Source organism: Phalacrocorax aristotelis, chromosome 8 (assembly GCF_949628215.1).
Source record: "Phalacrocorax aristotelis chromosome 8, bGulAri2.1, whole genome shotgun sequence".
Lineage (NCBI taxonomy): Eukaryota > Metazoa > Chordata > Aves > Suliformes > Phalacrocoracidae > Phalacrocorax > Phalacrocorax aristotelis.
In genome coordinates, this window is record NC_134283.1 from 46132619 (window position 1) to 46154306 (window position 21688).

A 21688-nucleotide genomic window follows, 5' to 3' on the forward strand; every position below is an offset into this window, starting at 1 on the left:
GCGTGAGCATCACAGGACAATTAAACGTCAAAGATACACCAAGCTGCAGCAAAACGGTTACAGCTATGTAAATACCTGTCTAAGTAAAATCATCAAAACATTAGATAAAACCAGGGCTGGCGGAAGACTCCTCAATCTTCCGTCCTCAGGGACAGCAGGCATTGCGCAGGCAGATACTAATAACCATAATACTGAGCACTCACGTCGTGTTTTACCTCTTCCCGTTGCTGTGCAGCAGGAGCCGTACGCTCCTGCAGGGCTGCTCCCCGGAAAGCAGGGAATCACAGCGCCCTATCTCACAGCACAAGGGAAGACACCCAAGTAGCAAACTCCTCCAGCCATATGGCATCAAGCTGCTACCAGGAATAAAGGAACTGAGAGTAAAATGAAGGCTGAAACTTTCGAGGCAGACAGCGGCCTCCAATAAATAGGGCCCAGTTCTCCGATATCTCAGTAGGACTTTCTACAGGGGAAAAAAACTCACAGCTCCCTCCTTCCAGTGACCGCTGCCACCTCCATCCACCCCGGCAGTTCAGGGGCGCTCCCAGGGTCAGCAGGGGTGGAGCAGGTGGGTGCCTGGAGGGATGGGCTGGCTGCCCCCACCCCAACCATGGCCCCCGTATGCTGCAGGGCTGACCCACATCCTTGGGAAATCGTTGGCACTGCCCAGGGCTGGGCACTGCACTCCCCCGGCACCGGCCACGCTGGCATCACCTCTGTGTCCCTGCCCCTCCTCAGGGACACCCCGCCGGGCACGAGCAGTGATGGACGGGCCGGATGGTGTAAATTCAGGTTGAGCGCTTGCAAAAACACCCGGGTTAATTTTCAGCTCCACTTCAGCGCTGCGGTCGCCAATTCGAGCACCAGGATGGGGTGAAATGCAATCAGCTCACGCCGACGATCAATAGCGAAGAGAAGCCTGACGATTATTTATTTATTTTCATAACCACATCGCCCGTGCACCCCGCCGAGGCACCATTACCCTCATGGCGGGCTCCGATCGATCGACGGCCGCTTCCCGCTGGTGCGGCAGGAGCAGACGGGGGAGCGTAAATGCAGGAGCAGGAGGGGAGCCCAGCCCGCCCGCTCGGCACTCCTGGATCCACCCTGCGCCCACCCCCAAGCAAACGCACACAGGCTACGTGTTCTTCCCACCCCAGCGTCTGTAACAGAGGTAAGAGAAGGAGGACGAGCAGCTGAATGACAGCGTTAAGCCCCCGGGCACACACGGCACTGCAAAGCCAACGTGAGCGGGGGAGCCCACCAGCGGGCGTGAGGCACACGTCTCCCCGTGCTCCCCACGCCCGCCAGCGCAAGCCTGATGGCCACCACAGGCAACACGGATGTCAGGACCCCTACAGAGCTGATAGCCAGGTCAAACCCAATAGATAAATATGCATTTTCACATTTATCCCGGACACAAGTTGCTTCACTTCACCCAGAAATTCCATGTTCTTAAAGAATACACTAGAAATAAAAATTAATCAATATTCAGAAATTGCTCCTTTGAGACTGCTGACCTTGCGTTTGCTGTTTTGTGCGGTTTCCCACGGTGTGTTGGGGTGCACAGGAGGCCCCTGGACACGGGGCCGATGCCGACAGGCGCCCGTGCGCAGGCACCGAGGCGGCAGACCTGGGTGAAACCGTGACCTGCATTTCCTCAACAAGCCCAGGGCTTTTCCAGTGTGTTTAGCCAGAGGAGGAACCATTAACTGGAGTAACGGCCCTTTGCACAGCCATCTTTTTAAAACCTGCCTCCCAGCCCTGCAGAGGGTTGATAACCCCAGCTTCAACATCCAGATCCCGAGCAAACTCCTCCAATGGGCTGCCTGGGTGACGGCGTATTAGGCTGGAAATGCTGCCTGAAACGTGACAGCAGATAACATATATACATGAAATAAAATGTTTTCTTGCTCAGGAAAGAAAAATGCCTGCCAGCCACCAGGAGCAACTCAGTACGGAGACGAGAATTAACTACCTGTCTGGGGGTCTCAACGGCTTCATCTGCAGTGGAACTGGAAGCCATAAAAGTGAGCCAAGGATAATCATAGCAACAATTTTCTATATATAAATATAAAACCCCCAAGTACTCAAAATGCGAATTCTGACAGGATGTTAATAAATTACAAGCTAGTCTGGGCTGATTAATGTCATGACACAATTACTGCATACTTGGCATTTCTAGGCCTACGGGTTAAAGGAGTTATTGTCTGTTTCTGCTCTAATATCAAGCAGAGGGGAGCACAGCTTCTCCCCGTTTGCAGAGAGGCACGCTGCTCGCTGCTGGGGGGGGCTCAAGGGACCTGCTCCCGCAGAGGGTGCTGGGCTTCAGCCCACATGCTCGGGGTCGCCGGCGCTGCCTGCACCCACTGCCGGAACTCCCTGGGGCACGGGGTGAGCTCAGATTGAATTAACAGGGCACGCACAGCCTCGGGCCAGAGCTGGCTCTTTATATGCAAATTAAAGATCATAAGCAGCTATCCCAGGGCAGCACTGGGGGAAGAGCAAATTTGCAGGCGCTGCCAGCCAGGTGCGCTCCCGGGACAGACACACTCCCAGGGCACAGGGGCGTCTGCTTTAATGGGGTCTGTGCATCCATCCCCCTTTCAGTAAATGGAAAACGTAGCCTTAGGTGTTTACATTTGATTCAGGAGGCTGGTTTTAATCTCCTTAGGCTGGGAGGAAAACTCATTTAGAGGACGTACTTATGCTTCCAAAGCATAAGTTGCTATTGTGAATGCACTAAGAAGGGAGAGCTCATTAACTGCCTCCTAGCCAGGACGGGCATGCAAGGCAGTGCCGCAGCAGCACCGCGGCACTGGGGTACCCAACGTGAGACGCAACGCAGCGCTTCACGGCACGCCGGCCCAGAGTCGGTGCAGCCCGGGTGCGCTCCGGCACAGCCCCCTCCTCCGCGCCCACACACCAGCCAAAGCACTGGCCTCTGAGACAAGGCGCACCCCCCCACCCTGCAACATCGACCTGCTGCGTCAGGAGGGCATTACCAGTAACGTGGCACACAGGTGATGCCGGCAGCGATTTTCATCCAGGACCGTGAAAGGAAAGGCTCCTTGGCAGCCTTGGTCTCCCTGCACTCACCCGTAGCATGGTGATCATGGAGGGGTCTCGGAGACGGCCATCCTCATCCTTGAGATTGTATCCCTCTGGTCTCTTGTCCCGCTCGCTGACCTTCCATAGCTTCACAGTCTTATCTGGGGGGCAGGAGGGAGGAGAGCGTTACGGCTGGCTGCTCCCCCAGCCGCCCACCCACCACGCCAAGGCCGCACAGCCGGTTTAACAGTGAGAAGCCTGCTGCGTCCCCACCTGCAACTTGCTGAAAGCAGTTACGGGAGATGTACCTGCCACCACAGCGCTTTATCCCAGAGCCCTGCTTTCCCTGCTCCTGCCGGACAACTGCCAGTGCGTTTATTGCAGATGTAAGGAGATGGTTGAACAACAGAACTATTGCATTAATGGAGAAATAATAGAAGAAGTGATTTCCCAGGGCTCAGAACCTCAGAGGTCATGCCCTGAAAGCTGCCGTTCAATATATCGAGTGACAGGGCCGAGTTACCCCCAGAGGAGGTGACGAGGTGCTAGCGCCAGAACGGGGCAGCGCACGGAGGCTGGACCCGATGTTCGTCCCAGCAAGGGCCCAGCGCCACAGGCAGCTGCTCGGCTCCCCCCGCCGCCGCGCGTCGCACACTCGTGCACGCCACACGGGCACGCCCCCCCCTTCCCCACACCTGCACACCCACTGGAAAGCCAGCCAAGGGCAGGCTCCCACATAAGATTTTTTTCCTCCTACGTTTCCCAGCTCATGTGGCAGCTATCCAGGGGCCACCATTACTTTTTGAGAGGAATTTCCAAATGAATTTAGCTTCTAGTAGTTGGAAATGTGTTAAATAGCAAGGATGCGGCAGCTCTCCTAATTCTGTCCCTGCTCGCTGCTCTACTTCTCCTCCTCTTTGACTCTCGTGCTGCGAACACCCCTGGCCATCCCTGCCCACCCCCAGCGCTGAGGAGCTGCCTTCCACGCTCCAGCCCCACGCTGGCCCCGCAAGGAAACATGAACGGAGGGATGGGGATGCCCGAGGGTGGCTCCAGCTGCGTGTCACCCTGCAGGCGCTGGGAGCAGGCGCTGGGAGCAGGCGCTGGGAGCAGGCGCTGGGAGCAGGCGCTGGGAGCTCTGCACAGCTTTAAAGCTCACCAGGCTCAGTGTGCCACAAGGTAAATAGTTCTGCTTCCAGCGGAGTTCAGGCAGAAATCTAGAGTGCAACGAGGGGCGCAGAGCAACGGGCGACTCAAGGCTCCAGCAAGCTGGCTGGTACAACAGCACTGCGAAGGAGCAAGGCATGGGCGGGGGGCAGCTGTCCCTGACAGCTCCCCGAAGGAGGCAAAACGGTGCCTGTAACTCACTCAAAAGTCATCCTGTCCTTCCTCACCCAGAAACTGCACAGAGCCTGGCATTTACCATGGACCGGAGGCAGCTCTGAACCCCCCAGCAGCTCCCCATCCCCTCCTGGCGTGTCCCACCCAGCCTGTGCCACGAAAGCCCCAGGGGAAGGAGCCCCAGGAACATGTGGTTTTATTCTGAATAATGGTGTTTTCTTTCCTCTCTCCTGGCAGAGACTGTATCAGTAGTTTATCATCACTTCCACCAGGTTTCATACACAACTGTATCATCCATCTTAATTTTCTCCTTTACATGGCAATTCCAGTAGAGTGCCATTAATTTTGGTTTTATTAACCTGCTTTACTTCAGGGGGTTTCTATATATAATGTTAGTTTAACAGTAAGAACAAAAAGAAACAGCGGAACACAGGAGTATTTCTAAAAGAATCATTTTGATAACCTGCTAGCATATGAAACACCATCCCAAATGGAAAGATAATAACCCTGTTAATCAAAAAACTATTTAAAAACTCAATTAACAGAACATTATGCTTGATAATTAATCTTCATTGCGTTTCAATGATTCTCCCCCCAAATGAGTTTAATAAGTCTTTGAATTTTATTACAATGATCAATAGAGTCAATTCTATAATACAAAGTAAGTTGGTTATGGAAGATAATTAGACCCCTCCTCTTCCCCTGAAGTAATTAAGTCACATCCATCTTAAGGTTCCATTCATCCCAAGTAATATTCCTGGATCCTCCTGATATTTATCTGAATGTACTATGGAACTGCTGAGCTGAACGCAGCTGCAAACTGAAACAAATCAGCTGCAGGTTTTCTTTAAAAAAAAAAAAAAAAAAGGAAAAAAAACCCAAGCTCCCAAGATCAAAAAAACCCAATAAAACTAAAAAGTTGTCAGCAGGGGGAAAAGATGCCCTCCCTTGCAGGGAGCAGAGGCTGTGAAATAAGGACTAAGCCCCGTGCACAGGAACTGAGCTCTGCCAGACAGTTCTGGCCAGGTTCCTGCGCCCCTGTGACACCGTGTTACCCTGAAGGGAGTCAACATTTTTTTAACGTATATTTTTCCCAAAGAAACACTTCAGAGAAGGCCCCGTCTGGCTGTCAGGGCCCAGGGATCCAAGGCAGTGGGCAGCAGGGCCGGTGCTTGCCCAGCCGGTCCAGCTGCCCGCGGCCACGTACCATTGGTGGAGAGCAGGAAATAGGCTGCATTTTGCTGCGGGAGCCATCGTATCTTATTGATCTTCTCCTCTATCTCCAGACTCTTCAGGTAATCGAACTCCGGCTCATGGCTCTGGAAGGTGCTGTAGACATTGTACTCTCCCCTGCGATGGGGCTGGTTTTTGCTCTGCAGGAAGGGGAACACAGAGGAGTTCGAGGCACAGAGCGCAAGAGAATATTTTCTGTTGACTCTGTGGTTCTCTAAGGTTTGTTAAGCGATGGCGAGCGCCTGGTGACGCAGCGCGGGTCTGATGCCAAGGCACGGCCTCTCCTGGCGCGCCGGCTCCCGCACGCTGGTGTGCGCAGCGGGAACGGCGCGGGGACGGGTCCCACCGCGCTGGCTGTCCCCGGAGAGCGGCTGGGACCGAGCGCCAGCCCCTGCCGGGAGCTGAACCCAGCCTCGGAGGAGCCGCTGGCACCACGCTTCCTGCACAGGATGAGCAGCCTTTGCCCCACAGGTGCACAAATATGAAGCAAGAACAAAGCACCCAAGAAAAGGACACAATCTGCAGGAATTGATGCTGCGTGCCATGGCCCAGACTCGTAAGGCGTCGCGTATCTGCAAATCCCATGCAGTGAACCACCCAGCACCAGCCTCTGAATGGGGCTGAGGTAATTAAACAAAAACTATCGCGGAGATGAACTTCACACACACAAATGATTCATTTGAGCTGCGAAGCCCCACTTGTCCCCTGGAGCACAGTCCTGCTCCAAAGCAGGACTTGAACAGAATACATCCCTTGTGACATTAGGAAGCTTAAAGTTCAAGAAAAGCAGTGGAATAATAAAATGAGAGAGAAATGAGAAATGAAATACTGCTGGAGAGGTTGATGAAGCGTCTATGAGTGCAACCTTTAACCGATCGGTTCTCTCCAGCGTATACAGAAATAATTTTGAGGCTGTAACTTCGAGAAAAATTTAAAACCATGATCAGACTGTGACATTTTTCATGGCCAGGCCTGACTCATCCCTTCCACCGCCAGCAAACGCACCCAGAGGAGGACGGCTGCCGCCGGCTCAGACCGTGCGATGCCGCGCGCGCCATGCCAGGCCAGCTAACCAGGACGGCTTCGGGAGTGGCGGGGAAGCTCCCGGCGGCGGGGGCCCGCACAGCTCCCCCGGCCAGGCTGGCTCCGTGCACGCCAGCGCGGGCGCCCGTGCCAAAGGCTCCTGCAAAAGGCTGGGCAGACTGCAGCCTCAAAAAGAGTTTGCTTAAATGTCCTGGGGCAAAGTGTCTCGGAAGGGAAACTTGAGTGTTTCATCCATCTATGCTTTCCAGATGTTTTGGCGGTGCGAGAGGGTTTTTGGGGGTGGCGTTAGCTGTGAGACAAACACCCGTGGCACGCTCGAACGTGCCCACCTGATCCAAGTTACGCCTGGCTGCAGAGAGCTGCGACCAGCGCAAAAGGATGCGGGAAAAGCAATGTGGGTTCAGAGGGTGTTTTACAGGATGAAATCTGGTCCTGCTTATGCTAATAGTCGCTTTTCAGTTTGGAGTCTGCCAGGAGAGACCTGAGGTTGGGAGTGACACATACGGATTAGGAAACAGCAGGAAGCTTCTCTTAAAAGGATGAAATGAGCATGTTGCATTCACTGGCACTTACCTCCTGCTCACGTTGAAATATTACAACACGGCCCCCCTTGTCCCCTGTTGCTAGTAATTCTCCGGTGTGGTTGAATTCTACTGTAGAGATGATGTCAGCTGGAAAGAAGACGACAAAGACAATTTAAGTAACCACAGACTGGCTTTCACAGGCATCTAGAAAGCTCCATTCCCAGCTACACACCTTGTCAGCACTTCATCCCCTGTGGGATCTCCATAGATCTCCATTTTTCTATTGTCTATCATAATAATGGCCATAGCATTTTGGAGCTTTGCTGTTGTGAAGCAAGACCCGCACAGCACTCCTGCCCCCTTGACCCCAGCCTGTGCCCCAGTGGCCGAATTCAGGGGTATTTCCATCTCTGCGCTGTGCCTGTGCCCTGCTGCCAGCAGCGGGGGCGCGGAGCTGGGCGGCGCGGCGCGGCGCGGCACGGCACGGCACGCTCCCTGGCACCCTGGGGAGCCACCCGCACCATTTAGGGTGGTGCGATCGATTCCTGGGACCAGGGAGGGCTCAGTGCCGCCCAGCGCCCCGGCTGTCCTCGCCAACGGCGCCCGTGCAAGGGGCAGGCTTCGCTCCCACGCAGCTCTTCTGCTTCCTCGCTCCCCTCCAACGCTTGGGGAGGTGGCCTGCCTTCACCCTTGGAAGAGAGGGAGCACACGGATGAAAACACCTTGGTATTCTGTGCCCAACCCTAAGCAGGCAGAGAAGCGTGGGTGACCGCAACAACTGTGCCAGCTTCCTCTGCCCGTTGCTGAATCTTCCACTGTCTATTAAGGTAAATTGAAGCGACGCTTTTCAGCCCTCCGTCGCTCTGAAAGCCACCGTGCTCGCACTGCTCTCCCTCCCCACAAACCAAAGTGCCGTCACCCGGCAGATGCTCGGGTGCAGTAACGGGGAGAACCGAGGAAATGCTCACGGACCTGTAACTTGTAAACACTTTAATCTGCAGTGTTCACCCTTGAGGCAAAGCAAGCAGGAGAGCTGCTAATGATTGGATTTATTGGGTCTATTTTTAGAAGAATGTCAGAGGTTAATTCCATGGCAATTACTGCCCAACTGGTGTTCATCCACTGCCTGGAGTACAGCTCTCCACCAGCACAAAACTGGGGAAGGGGGAAGAACAAGCGCAGCCTCCAAGACCCAGTGCTGGGTGCAAGATTGATTTTGCAATGAACGGTACTTAGCTACGATAACAGACAGCTTGCTCCTGCCAAGATGGATGACAAGATTTGCATTGCTTTTCCCTCTCATTTCTCCAGTCCACCAGTACTAACAGGGCTGTGCAGCCCACGGCTGCAGCCTCCACAGCTCTGGGAAGGGGCAGAGCCCTTGACGGCTGTGGCTGCAAACACCGGCACTGCCCGGACTGTGGGCAATGGCACCCACGGAGCCCTGTGAGCACCGGGGTGATTCCTCTTGTGTATCAGTTCTGTCATGTGCCAGCAGAGAAAGCATTGAACCACATAACCTGAATTATCTCTTCTCTTCCCTATGATTTTTATCCCGCTCAGATACACACTAGAAAGTTACCACAGCAGATTAGAAAAGACAGGGAAGAAAAGGCCGTCAACCCAAATTCAGAGGCTGACAGAGACTTGCACAGCTGCTGGGAACTCTTCTGATGGTCTGTCTTCCAGGACATCAGCCGAGATAGCACCCACCCCACGCCACAGCATCTCCCAGATGAGGAATCTCAGAGGCCCTTCCATAGCCACGGGCCCCCCGAAACAACACACCTCCACCCCAGGACGGTGTCTCAGCTGAGCGAGTGACCCCAGCCGGGTTTGGGACTCAGAACAGCCACAGAACAGCAGCAGGCAGTGCCTGGACAGCCACCCGGTTGCAGCGGTGCGGGGCACTCACCGGCGCACACTGCTGCTCACCGGCGCACACCGGCACAGCCCGCTGCTCACCGGTGCACCGCTGCCCTCAGCCCGCCTGCAGCAGCACCCCGACCTCAGGCACACCCCCCAATTACACAGACGGCTGCCGAGCCTCAGTTCACACAGGCTTTGCCTCTTCTGCTGCCCATGTCGGTGGCTTGTGTCTTCTGAGCCGTGCCAACGGGGAACCAGCCCTCCAGCACAGAGAAACTGGGGACACAAGACCATCCCCAACTTATACATGCTGCCCACTGCTCCATGTCTTCAAGGGGACTTCCCCGCTTACTCTCTGGATCTTCTCTGTCCCCAGTAGCGTGCAAGGAGCCCACCGCGTCTGCTGAGCTGTGAAAATCCAGATGGCTGCAGGCAGGTGAGTGTTGAACTCCAGGCTGCTCCTGTTAATATTGGTGCATCCTACCCGTATTGTCCCAGCTCTCCAGCACGAAGCACATTTGTAGTGACGTGCAAATGCATTCCGACGTTCATCTTAATTCATTTACAACACTTGGTTGCTGTGAATAGATTTAGGGAGACAATCTGTCTGCAGACGGAGATGGCGCTGCGGAAGCAAAACCCACGAGGCCAAGGATAACACCCCGGTCCTGCTGAGCCAGCGGAAAGGCGTGTGCGTGCCAGGGGCTGGACTGGCTGGCACTGAGCTGAAAGGCTCTAAGGCGAAGCACTTTATTTCCTTGCATGGAGCCCTCCTGCCTCGGACAGCCTCTGTGATCAGCAGAACCTGCCAGAAAGGTTTTAACCGTCTGCTACTAACATTAATAAAAAGGCTGAAAAGCAACAAAGAGCCAGGCTAACTGCGGCAGAGCCGACTGCAGCGCTGGGCACAGGCAGCATCTGTTAGGGATTTCATTCTTTTGGGGTTAAAGTCACTGCATGGATCTTGAACTTCTTCAGATCACGTGTTCTTCCTCTCTTGCCTGGGTTTGAACTATTGGTTAAATATCGTTCCCATTTAGCAACTGGGAAAACAGGTCATAGAAGGTTTTCAGGGTTTTTTTCTGGTTTTCCTTAGACAACGTCATCTATACATTCTTCTTGGTTGCTTCTGCTGTTCTTGCACGCTCTTTAGAACCCCCTTCAACAGACTGCCTCTCTGCCAATAGGTTTATAATCCATTAATGCGCCAGATAACACGATGCACAGCCTCTGATCTCTAGATCACTATTTCGCATCCAACCTGGACTGGAGGCAACCAGGCACGGCCTCGTGCGCCCGTGACTTCCCTACGCGGTGCGCACAGTGCTTCCCTCCCGCACAGCTCCTGAACTCAGCCGTAATACGCAGCCAGGTTACTTAGGTTTGGCAGAACAGAAAGGGAGATCAACAACCTGCTCCCACAGTACAGACACATTTTTGATGCTGCTGTGAAACAAGGATCCACTATGAAAAACAAATCTCTCCTGTACCCGTGCAGTTCTTTAACCTTGGATTTGCTCGACTGATGGGCCAGAACAGAAAGGACCCGTGAAGTCTCTTGCATGAGGGAAACCTTTGCAAAGAGCCTGCACTGACGCTAGAACCTCAGAAATTAAATTAGCAAAACGTCAGCGAACAAAACATTCACCTGACAGTTCTCTTTCCGACAGTTACTCTAGTCAGCGAATGCCTCCCAAAGGGCGAGACAGGTATTTTTAAACATCTGTTAAAGGCTGGCAAAGAATACCTCGTCAGGGCAAATCCCACCCATGCTACTGCGAACCTGCCCGACTTGCCACAGCATTTGAGGATCCTGCAGACTCAGAAAACAACTTGCAATTTGAAGGGAAGGACGTTGGGTCTAACAAATGTAAGAAAAAACATATCCCTGAGAAGTTAAGCCAAAAGCCGTCTCCCATTCTCGCAGGTAATTGCATCCACAGCTGCACACAGACACCACAGCCAACATCAAACATGCTCAAGCACTGAGAAACTTTGTGTTTGGAACCAAATCTGGCTCAGCAGCTTGAGCTAAGCCCCAGTTCAAGCAGAGTTTTCCATTCGTGTAGCAGGTGACCTCCACCCCAGTGAACATCCCTGCGATGTCCTCAGACGAGCCGGGCATCAGCAGGGCTGTCATGCGGAGAATGTGCCGGGGATGGGCTTGGCACAGAACCCGCAGCAGCAGCCGAGGGACTGCAGAGGCCGTGGCCAGGCCGTGTTAACGTGCACCTCACACTAGGCGGTATTTTTTCCTTCTAAAATTACTCGGCTGAAAATATATGTGTTTTGCACTATTTAATCTTCTACATCGCCAGCCGCTGGGTTTAGGTCATTCACTTTTCAATGAATTAAAAATAACTTTCTGTGCTGCAGTGAGACATTTTTCAGATGGTGCCTGCTACCTAATGCATCACCTTGTCAGCAGAGCTCTAAAACACCAGGGCGGGCACCACGAGGATCCTCCAGCCAACCTGGCCCCATCGCCTGTTTATTCTGCGCCTGCAGGGAAGGGGGATGAGGGCCCACAAACCTCCCGGACCTCCTGGACCGACCGTTTGCTCATGCCCACCATCAGGATTTCAGACAGGGTAATAACAGAGCCTGGCTAACAACACACTTTTGTACCTTAAAAAAACCCTAACGATTAAAAAAGCCTCTTGTGAGCATAAAGGTACAACCCAACCCAAGCCCCACCGCTGTCGACAGGAGCATCACCCCAAGCACCCGTGGGCTGGGCTCTGGCTCTTCTCCCCAGCGTCTCTGGGTAGTAACAACAGTCTGGCATTGCGCAGGAAAACATCCCGAGGGGTAAAATGGAGGAGGTTCCAATTCAGGAGCACAGTGCGGCATCAGACCCTTTTCAAAGATGTCTCTTGACAAACTTGGGCCCCTCCAGCACAGGCTGGTCGGTCACGGGCTGCTGCCTGCACATCCCCACCCACCGCACTTGAGAGACACAACAGGGTGATTATTAATTAAAATTCACATGTATTCACACTGAAATGATCAATAATTTATGCCTGTTTCTCCTAAGGTTCCTACAGCAGTTTTGTGACAACAGAAAGGAAAAAAAGCTTCTCTCTTTTTTTGCTTTTTCATTTCCTTCACCACCTCCTACATGCTCAGTGCCCCGAATGCGGGAATTTAAAGAAAACAGTTTCCATGGAGACCCTCCCCTCCACCAGCACCCACCCATCCTCCCTTCCCTCAGCATCAGTGTTCCTTCACGCTTTCATGCTAAAAATATCGAAGACAGGATTTGATTTCCGCTGTAGCAATACAGTTTTATCAGAAAAATAGGAAATTTATAAAACACACACAGAACCCCCTCCCCCTCTCGTGGTGGGGAGGGAAGGCGTGCTCCCTGCAAGGAATGGGAAAGCTAATCTGTTATTAAAAATAAAGAAGACAAAACCAGGTGAGCTGCAGCCAGTGCCGAGACCTGCATCCCCCGAGCAGCCTGATCTGGAGCAGGGAGCCGCTCATGCTGCCGCCCCTCTCCTCCTGCCCACCCTAATGCAGGGGCCTGGGTGCCCCATCCTCGCTCCCGGCACATCCCCGGCACCTCGTCTCCGCTCCTGGAGCATCTCGCCTGCCCCAGCATCAGCAGCAGCTCCACGCAGGAGGGCCCTGACGCCGCCTGTCCCTACAGGGAGGCCATGGGGACACCACACGCGTCCCACTACAAGCGCCAGGAGCGCGCGCCCCCGACTCGCGCAGGATGACGCCCACGGCCCAGCTGTGAGGTCCAGGCCCGCTGCACGTTGCTGGATTGTACTGCAGGACCGATCCAATGGGCTAAAAGGGCTGTGAAGGAGTGCTCTGCATTGCTTTCACTGCACAGCAAGCCAGGAAAAGGTTCAAAGTAGAGAAAGCCAGGGAAGAACCCATCTGCAGGTAAGAGTACCCTTTGCAGCTGAGGCACATGCATTACAGCAACCTTTCACACCCAGAGCTTTACTGGATGACCCACAATTTTTAATTAACTTTTCAGAAATGTGCTTGCACTGTGCTTATGACTGGCAGAATGCACTGGGTGATGTGGCCGGGCAGGCTGGTGGGTGCCCGCTGCGGGGTGCTGCCCGGTGTGGAGCACGGGCACTCCTGTGCGCTGCCCGTGGGACCGAGCTGCTGCCCAGACCAGCTCCGCTGCCCATGCCGGGAGGGATGTCGGCAGAGGCTCATTTCGAGTGCTTGCAGCGCGTCACTGGCACTGGCCTCAGGCTAACACCAGAAGGTGTGCCGGAACGCTGTCACCTTAAAGCAGGGGACGTGTGAGTCACTGCATGACAGCGTCTTCCCTGGTTGCCTCTGCTCCCATGCCTTCTGCACCCTCGAGAGTCACGCAGCCCTCCTGCGCACCATCTCCTCCATCTGTGGGGCAGGACCGTGACATATGCACAAATATTTCTGCAAAGCTTCGCTCCCTGTGAGCCCCAGAGAAAACCCCTCAGAGGCAGGGAGAACATTACTGTTAAGCATCATCATGATGAATTGGCTACTGTGGAAGATCACAAACAGCCAACTTTGTGTCTGAGGTACACAAATGAGTTAGTCGTACAGCTGCAAAATTCACAATTTCTAACCCAACAAGACCCAGAGCTAACACGCTATTATGTATGGTTTCACCCTAAAGCTCCTCTGTTCCTCCAAGTGTCTCGCATGGCGGGCACATTCGCCCAGGTACCGGTACTGGAGAGCTGATGTGTTCTCCAAGTCCTGGTGCTTGGTCACCGTTACTCAGCCCTTCGTGCATAAACCGACCCCAGGTTTTCACTCCCCAAAACAAGTGACAAGCAGGTGTACTTGCTGCTGCTTTTTTGGACAGACACGAAGCTGGCGGAGTCTGACTGAAGTCAAGAGGATAAGACTATTCACACTCATGGAAGATGCATGAGAAAAGCATTGTGTAGCAATAAAAATCAGGAGAGAAAAAGGTAGAAAATAAACCTGCGATATTTTCCACCATTTTTGGCACTGCCTTTGTTCCTGCCAAGACATTGACAATCATACCACAAAACCCTCAGATTTTGACCAGCTGCAGTTCCAAACAATTGACCCCTGCCTCCCCACTCCTTGGAAGTGGCCACAGCCGTGAGCCATCCCACAGGGACACTCGGGTGACCCAGAAGGGATTTGTCTCTAAACCAGCCCTGGCAATCCGGCTCCTTCCAGCCGCGCAGAGCTTTGCTCTCTTATCTCTCTCTACTTTTTTACGTACCTACTGAAGACACAATACCAGCCCTTCCCCAGGATGAAGGCATCAGCTTTTCTTGGGGCAAGCCCCATCTCAGCGTGACCGAGAGGCTCCCCTCAGCCCTGACACCTGGGCAGAGCAGTGGGGAACACTTCAGCCCTTACAGCTCTGCTCCCGACCTCAGACCTGACGGTCCCCGAGACCTGCACTTCTTCCCTAACTGAGGGCAATCTGCAAAAGCTGGGAGCCCAGAAGGAAGAGCAACAAGGACCTGATCCTTGTCACTTTTTCCTGCACCTCCTTCCCCTCTGGCTGCTTTCCCAGTGGGACGGGTCTCTTTGGGCAGACCCATGGCCCAGCATCCACGGCCAAGCCCAGGAGTTGTGCAGATGACACCATCAGGCCAACTCCTTCCCTAATTCCTCAAGGGTGGAGATCTGCCTTTCTTAGGTAGCTCCTTGACCTCTCAACTACACCAGACTGTCCCCAGCTCGCTGGCGTGCTCCTGCCTGCTCAGCCCTGTGGCCAGGCACTGGCGCCATGTGCCCCGCAAGGCTGCGGAGGGGACTCCTGACCGCAGCTCGGCTCCAGATGCCCCATTCTTTTTATTATTTGTATAAATCACTTGGTAGATGGCACCGCACACAAAGCCTCCAACTCAGCAGATGATAATAAATTGGGAAGGGCCATAAATAACAGCAAACCAGGCTGTCAAATGAAGAAGGATTTAGATCGTTCAAATCCCAAGCTATGAGTTGTCAAATCCAGTTTAATGCTTATAAGTGTGGGATAATAACTCACCTCAAACATGTCTCTCCCCCCGTCCCCAAGTCAGTCCCTGGCACAGAGCGAGGGCAGAGGGGGATTTGCTGAGCAGAAGGGGACGCTGCCCCCGACCAGGAGCGTAAGGAGCTGTGGCACGGTGAGGCCCCTGCCCAGCCTGCTGCTCAGCTGTGACGGAGAAAGCAAACGGGATGCTGTTAACTGGAGAAAAGAATCTACATCTGAAACCATTAAGGTGGATGAAGAAAGCACAAGGTGGTGATGAAAAACTGAAGGTCTTAGGCGGGGAGATGAAAGACACGTCTAGTAATGGGAGAGCCAGACCACGAGCCCACCCACGGGCCCTCTGCGGGAGTCTTGGTGCGGGCAAAGCACCATCTCCGCACCCCACCGCCGCGTGGCAGGAGGTGGACCCCGAGCTCAGAAAGGGGTTTCAAGGAGGACGCAAAACTTCGAGTTTCCACTGAATAATACAGCACAGTCCTCAGCCTCCCGAGGAGGACTCCTGGCTCCGAACCTCAGTGACAGCCTGTGGGTCTTATCTTGCTCAGGAAATTGTGAGACTCTTTGCATGTCACTGTTTAGAAGAGATCCCTTTGGTTTCCCTTTCTGTCTGCCTCTCAAAAAAAAGAAGAGATAGAAGGGGTATTTTTAATAACTCTGAAACACACGTGCTGTCAGCAACAAGGAATTCATGCTGCATGTTGGAGCTTTAAATGCAGACTTGCAGAGTTTTGACGGAGAGTTGTGAAAATAGCAACGTTCAGGCCTGAACACTGCAAGGCGTTTTAAAAGGAACCATGACCTGCTCTCACTTTTGTAAGTTCAGATTCACAAAACAAAAAGCCCCCAACCAACCCCAAACCAACCAACCAGCCAAACACCAGTTCCAAATGCAAACAGGCCAACCGTGCCTTTCTGCCGTGGGCACTGACCAGCCAACAAGTGGAGAATGCTTCTGGGGCCAACCCCTCCCGATCCGCACACAGCAGGGACCTCTGCATCAGAAGGCAGCTGAGGAGTCGTCCTGGCCACTTGAGGGACTTTGAAGCTCTACAGGTTCACCTTTTCTGGGGATGACCGGGGCACCTTGGAAACACTTCCCATGAAATGAAGCAGACCCCCCCAGCAGCTGCAAGAGCAGCACCGGCAGCACCAGCTGCAGGAGCGGGACCCAGCGCCGTGTACCCCAGCGCAGCCGGCAGCCCACAGCAGCACCAGAGGTCCCAGTCTCCATGCCAGCAGGCAGAGCAAAAAGCTCACCCAAAGACCCGAATGCAACTTTCTTCCCTGCCTGTGAGCAAGGGCTAGCAAGGAACCAAAACAAAGAGGATTTCAGGGCCCCTCAGCTACAGAAAGGAAGGGCTGCAGAGGAAAGCCCGGGCAAGGCCTCGGAGCTGGAAGGGGACAGGGAAGCACCGCCCGAGTCCCGCCAGGCCAGGCAAAGCGGAATTTGCAAGGTCACGCAGGGCTGAGCCTGGGCCATCAATCCTCCCCAAACTGTGTGGTCCACAGTGGGGGGGAGCGGGCAGGAAGGGGACAGCAGAGGTTAAACTGGGATCTAATGGCATGCAAAATCACATGTGATTGATCTGCATTGATTTTTCCCTGCTGAGGTGAATGATAGCCTGGCAAACAGAAATCAATTCCACTGCATTAAGCCCAGTAAGGAGCTGGTATCATCAGCAAAACGCCCTGAAACACCACTGCTTGCCAGCACCGCGGAGCACAGCGCAGCACAGCATGGCACCCACGCCTGCCCAACCCCCCTGTCCCAGACGGGCCAGGGCCTTGCGGAAAAATACCACGCCTGAGCACCTCCAAACCCTGGGGAAAGCCCAGGCCCCCTCCTCTGCCCCACGGCGAGCCCTGCTTTCTGCAGGGGTCAGGCTGGAGTCACAGCTCAGAGTCAGACCTCCCGGCAGCTTCAGGGAGGGCTGGACACGCTGCTGAGCTCTGCCGCCTGGGTACGGCTTCTCGTCGCGACAACGCGATGCTGCAGAGCTAGCAGCAGCTGCTACTCTTCCCCAAAATGGAATAACTCTCCTAGATTTAAGTGCTAAAAATACTGGCACATTCAAAATTTCTCTGCCCTTGTTACAGCAAAGAATAATTTAGTGCTACCAACCTAGATGAAAGAAACTTCCATCTGGTAGCTCCCAGCGCATCTCTGCAGCATCCCCCACTGCAGCGCCTCTTTCAGAGTGCCTAGATGGAAGAACGTGGATTTACTTCTCTCCCACCATCCTCGCAAGGTTTAATTCACTGTAACTGCTGGAAATGAGAGTTCCGGAGGAAATAATGCCATGGAAGTGTTTAACGTGAAGGTGCACAGAGAGCGGCAGCTCTCGCAGTCCCAGGTGCCCGGGTGTGCAGGGCAGCACTCGGTCCCTGTCAAGTGGCAGCCGTGACTGAACACTCCTCCGGAGCTGAATGCAATCAGCAGAAACCACGCAGCTTCAAAATGCAACGGGTTGGTTCATTAACAGAGGTGGAATAATAAACTAGAAAAAAAAGCCAACAGCAGCTTTCATTCAGAACCGAAACTTAGCACAGCACCTGACAGAGACATTTCTTTCTCACCCTGACACATCTCGACTTCAGAGGGTCCCGTGGCAGCTGACTACCACAGTCACACGGGTCGAAGCAAAGGGCTGGAGCCTCCGTCTCAGGGGAGCGCCAGGACCTCTCCCAGCACGGAGCAGAAACACGCTTGCTCTCGTCCCCCCTACCGAACGTGAGACGCAGGAGATGCAAGGCTCTGGCCCCTCCCGCCTGGCCACGCAGCGTGGCCGTCACCCCACACCCGGGAGTGGCAAATTCACCTTCTGCCTTGCAGTAACAGATGACTCCGAGACGCACGGGAAGAGCTACGTCTGGAAGATGAAGCTACGCCCTGGGGCTCAGCTGTCCCTTGCCCTCCCAGCGTGGAGGGACAGGCACGGAGCACAGTGGAGAAGGAAGAGAGGAGGTGAAAGGGAGAGGTGCAGGGGGATCAGTCTGTGTGACAGGCTGGGCCAAACCTCCTACCCGTACTGGGACACCCATGTGCCGCAAGGGTGGGAAAGACCGCCCGTGCTCTGGGCAGGAACAGCCAGATCATAAGAAGTCCAGGGAAAACCCATCCTGCAGGGAAGGACGTGGCCCTCCGGCCGCCGCGGGGCTGCCGGCAGCTTTGGTGCTGCACCGGAGCAGACTGTGGCATCGCGCTGCAGCACCACAGGCCGTGTCCCGCAGGGCGTGCAGTAGTCATTGCTCTCGGGGCAGAGAAGCTTGCTTCAGAAAATGCTGGCGGTTTTAGATGGTAGCTGTGGGCAAGACGTAGAAAAGCCAGAGGCCGAGGGCTGAAAGCAGTGAGGCAAAGGCTGGCGTACACAGTGAAACCTCCTGCGCTGGGCTCTTGCATCCCCCTTCTCCTGGCCAGACGCAAGTCCCTTCATTAAGCAGACACGCTCGCTGGTAGCAGATGAGGAGGTTAACAGAGCAGGGGGAAAAGCTACAGGGTTTCAGTGAGGCGGCCCCAGCTCCCCCGTCCCTGGCAGCGCCCGTGGAGCAGCAGCCCAGGAGCCCCAAAACGCCTGTGTGTGCACTGCGAACTCCCACCAGTCGTGGATTTGCACGTGCAACAGAAAGCTCCTCTTTCGGCATTGAGATGCGCAACCTGTTAGCTTTGGATTAATGACAATTTTTAATTGGTCAGGCTATGAAAACCTTATAGAGCTGTTATACATTATACGTGTGATGGTGGAACAGGATGTTAATCAAGACAATTAGCGTGGGACCCAGAGAATCTCTCTACCAGCGCAAATAATCCTTCTCACTTCGAGAGGAAAATTAACAGCTGTTTCGTTGTGTCCCAGAGCACCTCGCTTCACAGGAGACCTGTATCAGCCCTCCACCAGCTGAGTGGGTGCTCCCTGGCCAGGATGGCAGCCTCGGCTGCGGGGACGGCTCTCACCCCCACGAAGAGCCCCCAGCCGAGCAGCAGGATGGGCCGTGCCCCACGCGAGTGCCTGCGGCCTCTCCTGGCACCTGGAAATAGCCAGAGCCGTCTCTGGGGCCTGCCCGCCTGGCGCCAGGCTGGCACCTTCCTCCTCCGAGGTACGAAGTTATCACACGCAGAAGGAGGGGAGGAGGTTGCACTGCCCACTCGTGGAATGCAAACGTGCACACAGCTCTATGCATGATGGAAAATATTTAAAGATGCCACCTTAATAATCTTCACCGTGGCAGGAGAGACGCCCTGTAAGTATGCTTAAGGTAATGACAAAACATGCTCTACAGAGCGCGGCAATTCCCAAGCAAACAGAACCTATCATGAATTGTGCAATTACTAAAATCCATCACTTCCTGCATTAGCTTTTTTCTCTTCTTTACTGTTCTTTTCCACATTGTTCCTCTTGCATGCATGCATAAGTACAGCCTTCCATTACATGCCAACCTTTCTACTGTTGAAGGGGATCAGAGGACCAGCGTCGGGCAAGTGACACGCTCTGACGGCGGTTTGTCCGCCCCCACCACCGCTCCCCAGCGCCAGCACCTCCCGCAGACCCCGGCCGCTGCGCTCCCGGCTGGGCGCTGTGCCGGCTGCCTGCGGTGCGCTGCTGAGCAGGATCGTGCTGCCACAGGCATCCCCAGACGACTCATCCGACTGTGCTCCGTGCCTTGCCTCGCTGCGGAATTTGTGTTGCCATCCTTTTGCCAAGAGACTTAGAGGCACACCAGAAGAAAACCCTCTCTATAGGGCTGATTTGGGCTTAGGAACAGTACTAGAAAATCCAAATCTGCCTGCACAGATATACTCTTAAAATCAACTGGACTTTGTAAAAAGCACATGAGTATTGATCAAGCCCTCCACTTCACCACCACGCTAACCCCTGTAAAAACCCTAAGGATTTCTGCGAACCTTGGGCTCTCTACCAGGTCTGCCACAAGACCGTCTGGCCACTTATCATTCATGGGCATAAAGGAATAAGCAGCCCAGAAGGTGGTCTGGTTTCCAAAGAGCTTCTGAAAACCTGTGTTTCCAGTGACATCACTGGTTGCTGAAACCCAAACCGCTGACACAGGAAAACACAGATTCACAGGTATTAACAATACTGCTAGCTCTCTGTATTTAAGATACCCTTATCCTCAGCAGGCATACAAAGACAGCTTTTCTCGCAAGATCAACATTGTGCTGACCACTACAGCAACCCGCTCCGACCATCGGTACATACGTGTGTTCTCAAGACGTTGCCTTGCAAACCCAGGAAACCCTAATACATGTATAGCACTGTTAAATTATTATTACAGCAGAAGAGTCGGCGTGCAGACACCAAGATGGATGTTTTGCCAAAGCGCTCAGTGTGCCATGCGTTCTGTCTTTCTGGTCATCTTGCTGAAGCCATCTGTTAGCTTCTCAGCAAAACCTATTGATTTTTTTTTTTAAATTTTAATTAGAAGTACCCAAATGTCAGCTAAGCAAGTAAAATTTGGAAGCATCAAGCTTTCCTCTCATACATAGCAGCTGCTTCCAGCTTATGACCAAAATTTGTTATCATCTTGCACTGACGTCGTTCTCTGCCTCGTTATTCCAGTTTGGTGCCCCTGGACCAAGGTCCCAAGCTGGACGCAGGCAGTGCCGACACACAGCAACCGCTACGGAGAACTCCTCCTGCAAGTGGAGCCTCTAACAGGACGCCGATACCGAGCGTTCAACAACGAGCACCACTGATGGGGACTTACGCCATGAAGGATCACAAAGTACTTTACAATCATGCAGACTCACAGTAACAGTTTTGCCAGTCGGCAAACCGGGCACGGACGACGGACGGAGCCGCCTGAATCCCCTAAGCCATACCCACCGTCTGGGCTACTCAGCTCAGAATTTCCCTCATCAGAGAATTTTTTTGTTTTCACCTCCTTTACAGTTTCCTCCTGAGGTCGAGAGCCCGCAGCCAGGAGCGGGGCAGCTCACAGGAGGGTTCTCATGGGGTCCTCCCCTGCCAGCCAAGGGCTCTGCCTGCCCGCAGCTCCCCTCGAAGTCTGCCGGAACAGGGTGCACAGGCACGTTTCAGACCTCGAGACCCCCAGGTTAGGCCCTCACAGCATGGACATCACAACTGTTCACTTTATCTCCGGCTCTGACATGAAATGCTGCACTTTCACCTCCTCTGAAGCTCCTGGGATCAGACACCTCCTCACCTAAATACCACCGCCGGCCAGACACACACGCTTGCTTTTCAGCAGCACTTCACCTACAAACTGGCGATTGCAGCCCTCGCGGCCCACGTCAAGTACGGTCCCAGGATACTCTCTCCCTAAAGCTGAAAAGCCGTAATGAGGGTGACACAGCTTAGAATATGCTTTAGAAATCCAATACAGCAAACAAAACAGGAATAGGATAGTCTATTGCAAGGGGGTGCCTTGTGTAAATGGGGTGGACCCACTGAAGGGTTTTCATAAAGGCACCCAAAGCCAGGAGCGTCTCTTGGGCTGCCGGCACGTGGGGCAGCCGGGGAGGCAGAGCAGAGGGAGAAACACCGGTGGGCCAGTGGTGAGACACGGGTGGGCCCGGTGTGTCTAACAGGGAATGCAGCCGGTGGAAGATAAACACCTTCTGGACGGAGCAGCTGAGCCTTCTCAGCCATAATCTACCTTT

The 21688-nt window shown here is 54.0% G+C and overlaps 1 protein-coding gene across 2 annotated transcripts in view; it reads right to left on the reverse strand.

Moving 5' to 3' along the window:
* PPP2R2B (protein phosphatase 2 regulatory subunit Bbeta) overlaps positions 1 to 21688 on the reverse strand; it is a 108203-nt gene that overhangs the window by 22120 nt on the left and 64395 nt on the right. For both annotated transcript variants that reach the window (XM_075103045.1, XM_075103046.1), the window contains exons 2-4: positions 7243 to 7340; positions 5600 to 5765; positions 3100 to 3212 (exon numbers count right to left, since the gene is read on the reverse strand). In XM_075103045.1, the coding sequence (XP_074959146.1) occupies positions 3100 to 3212; positions 5600 to 5765; positions 7243 to 7340 (377 nt within the window). The remainder of the gene's footprint in view (positions 1 to 3099; positions 3213 to 5599; positions 5766 to 7242; positions 7341 to 21688) is intronic.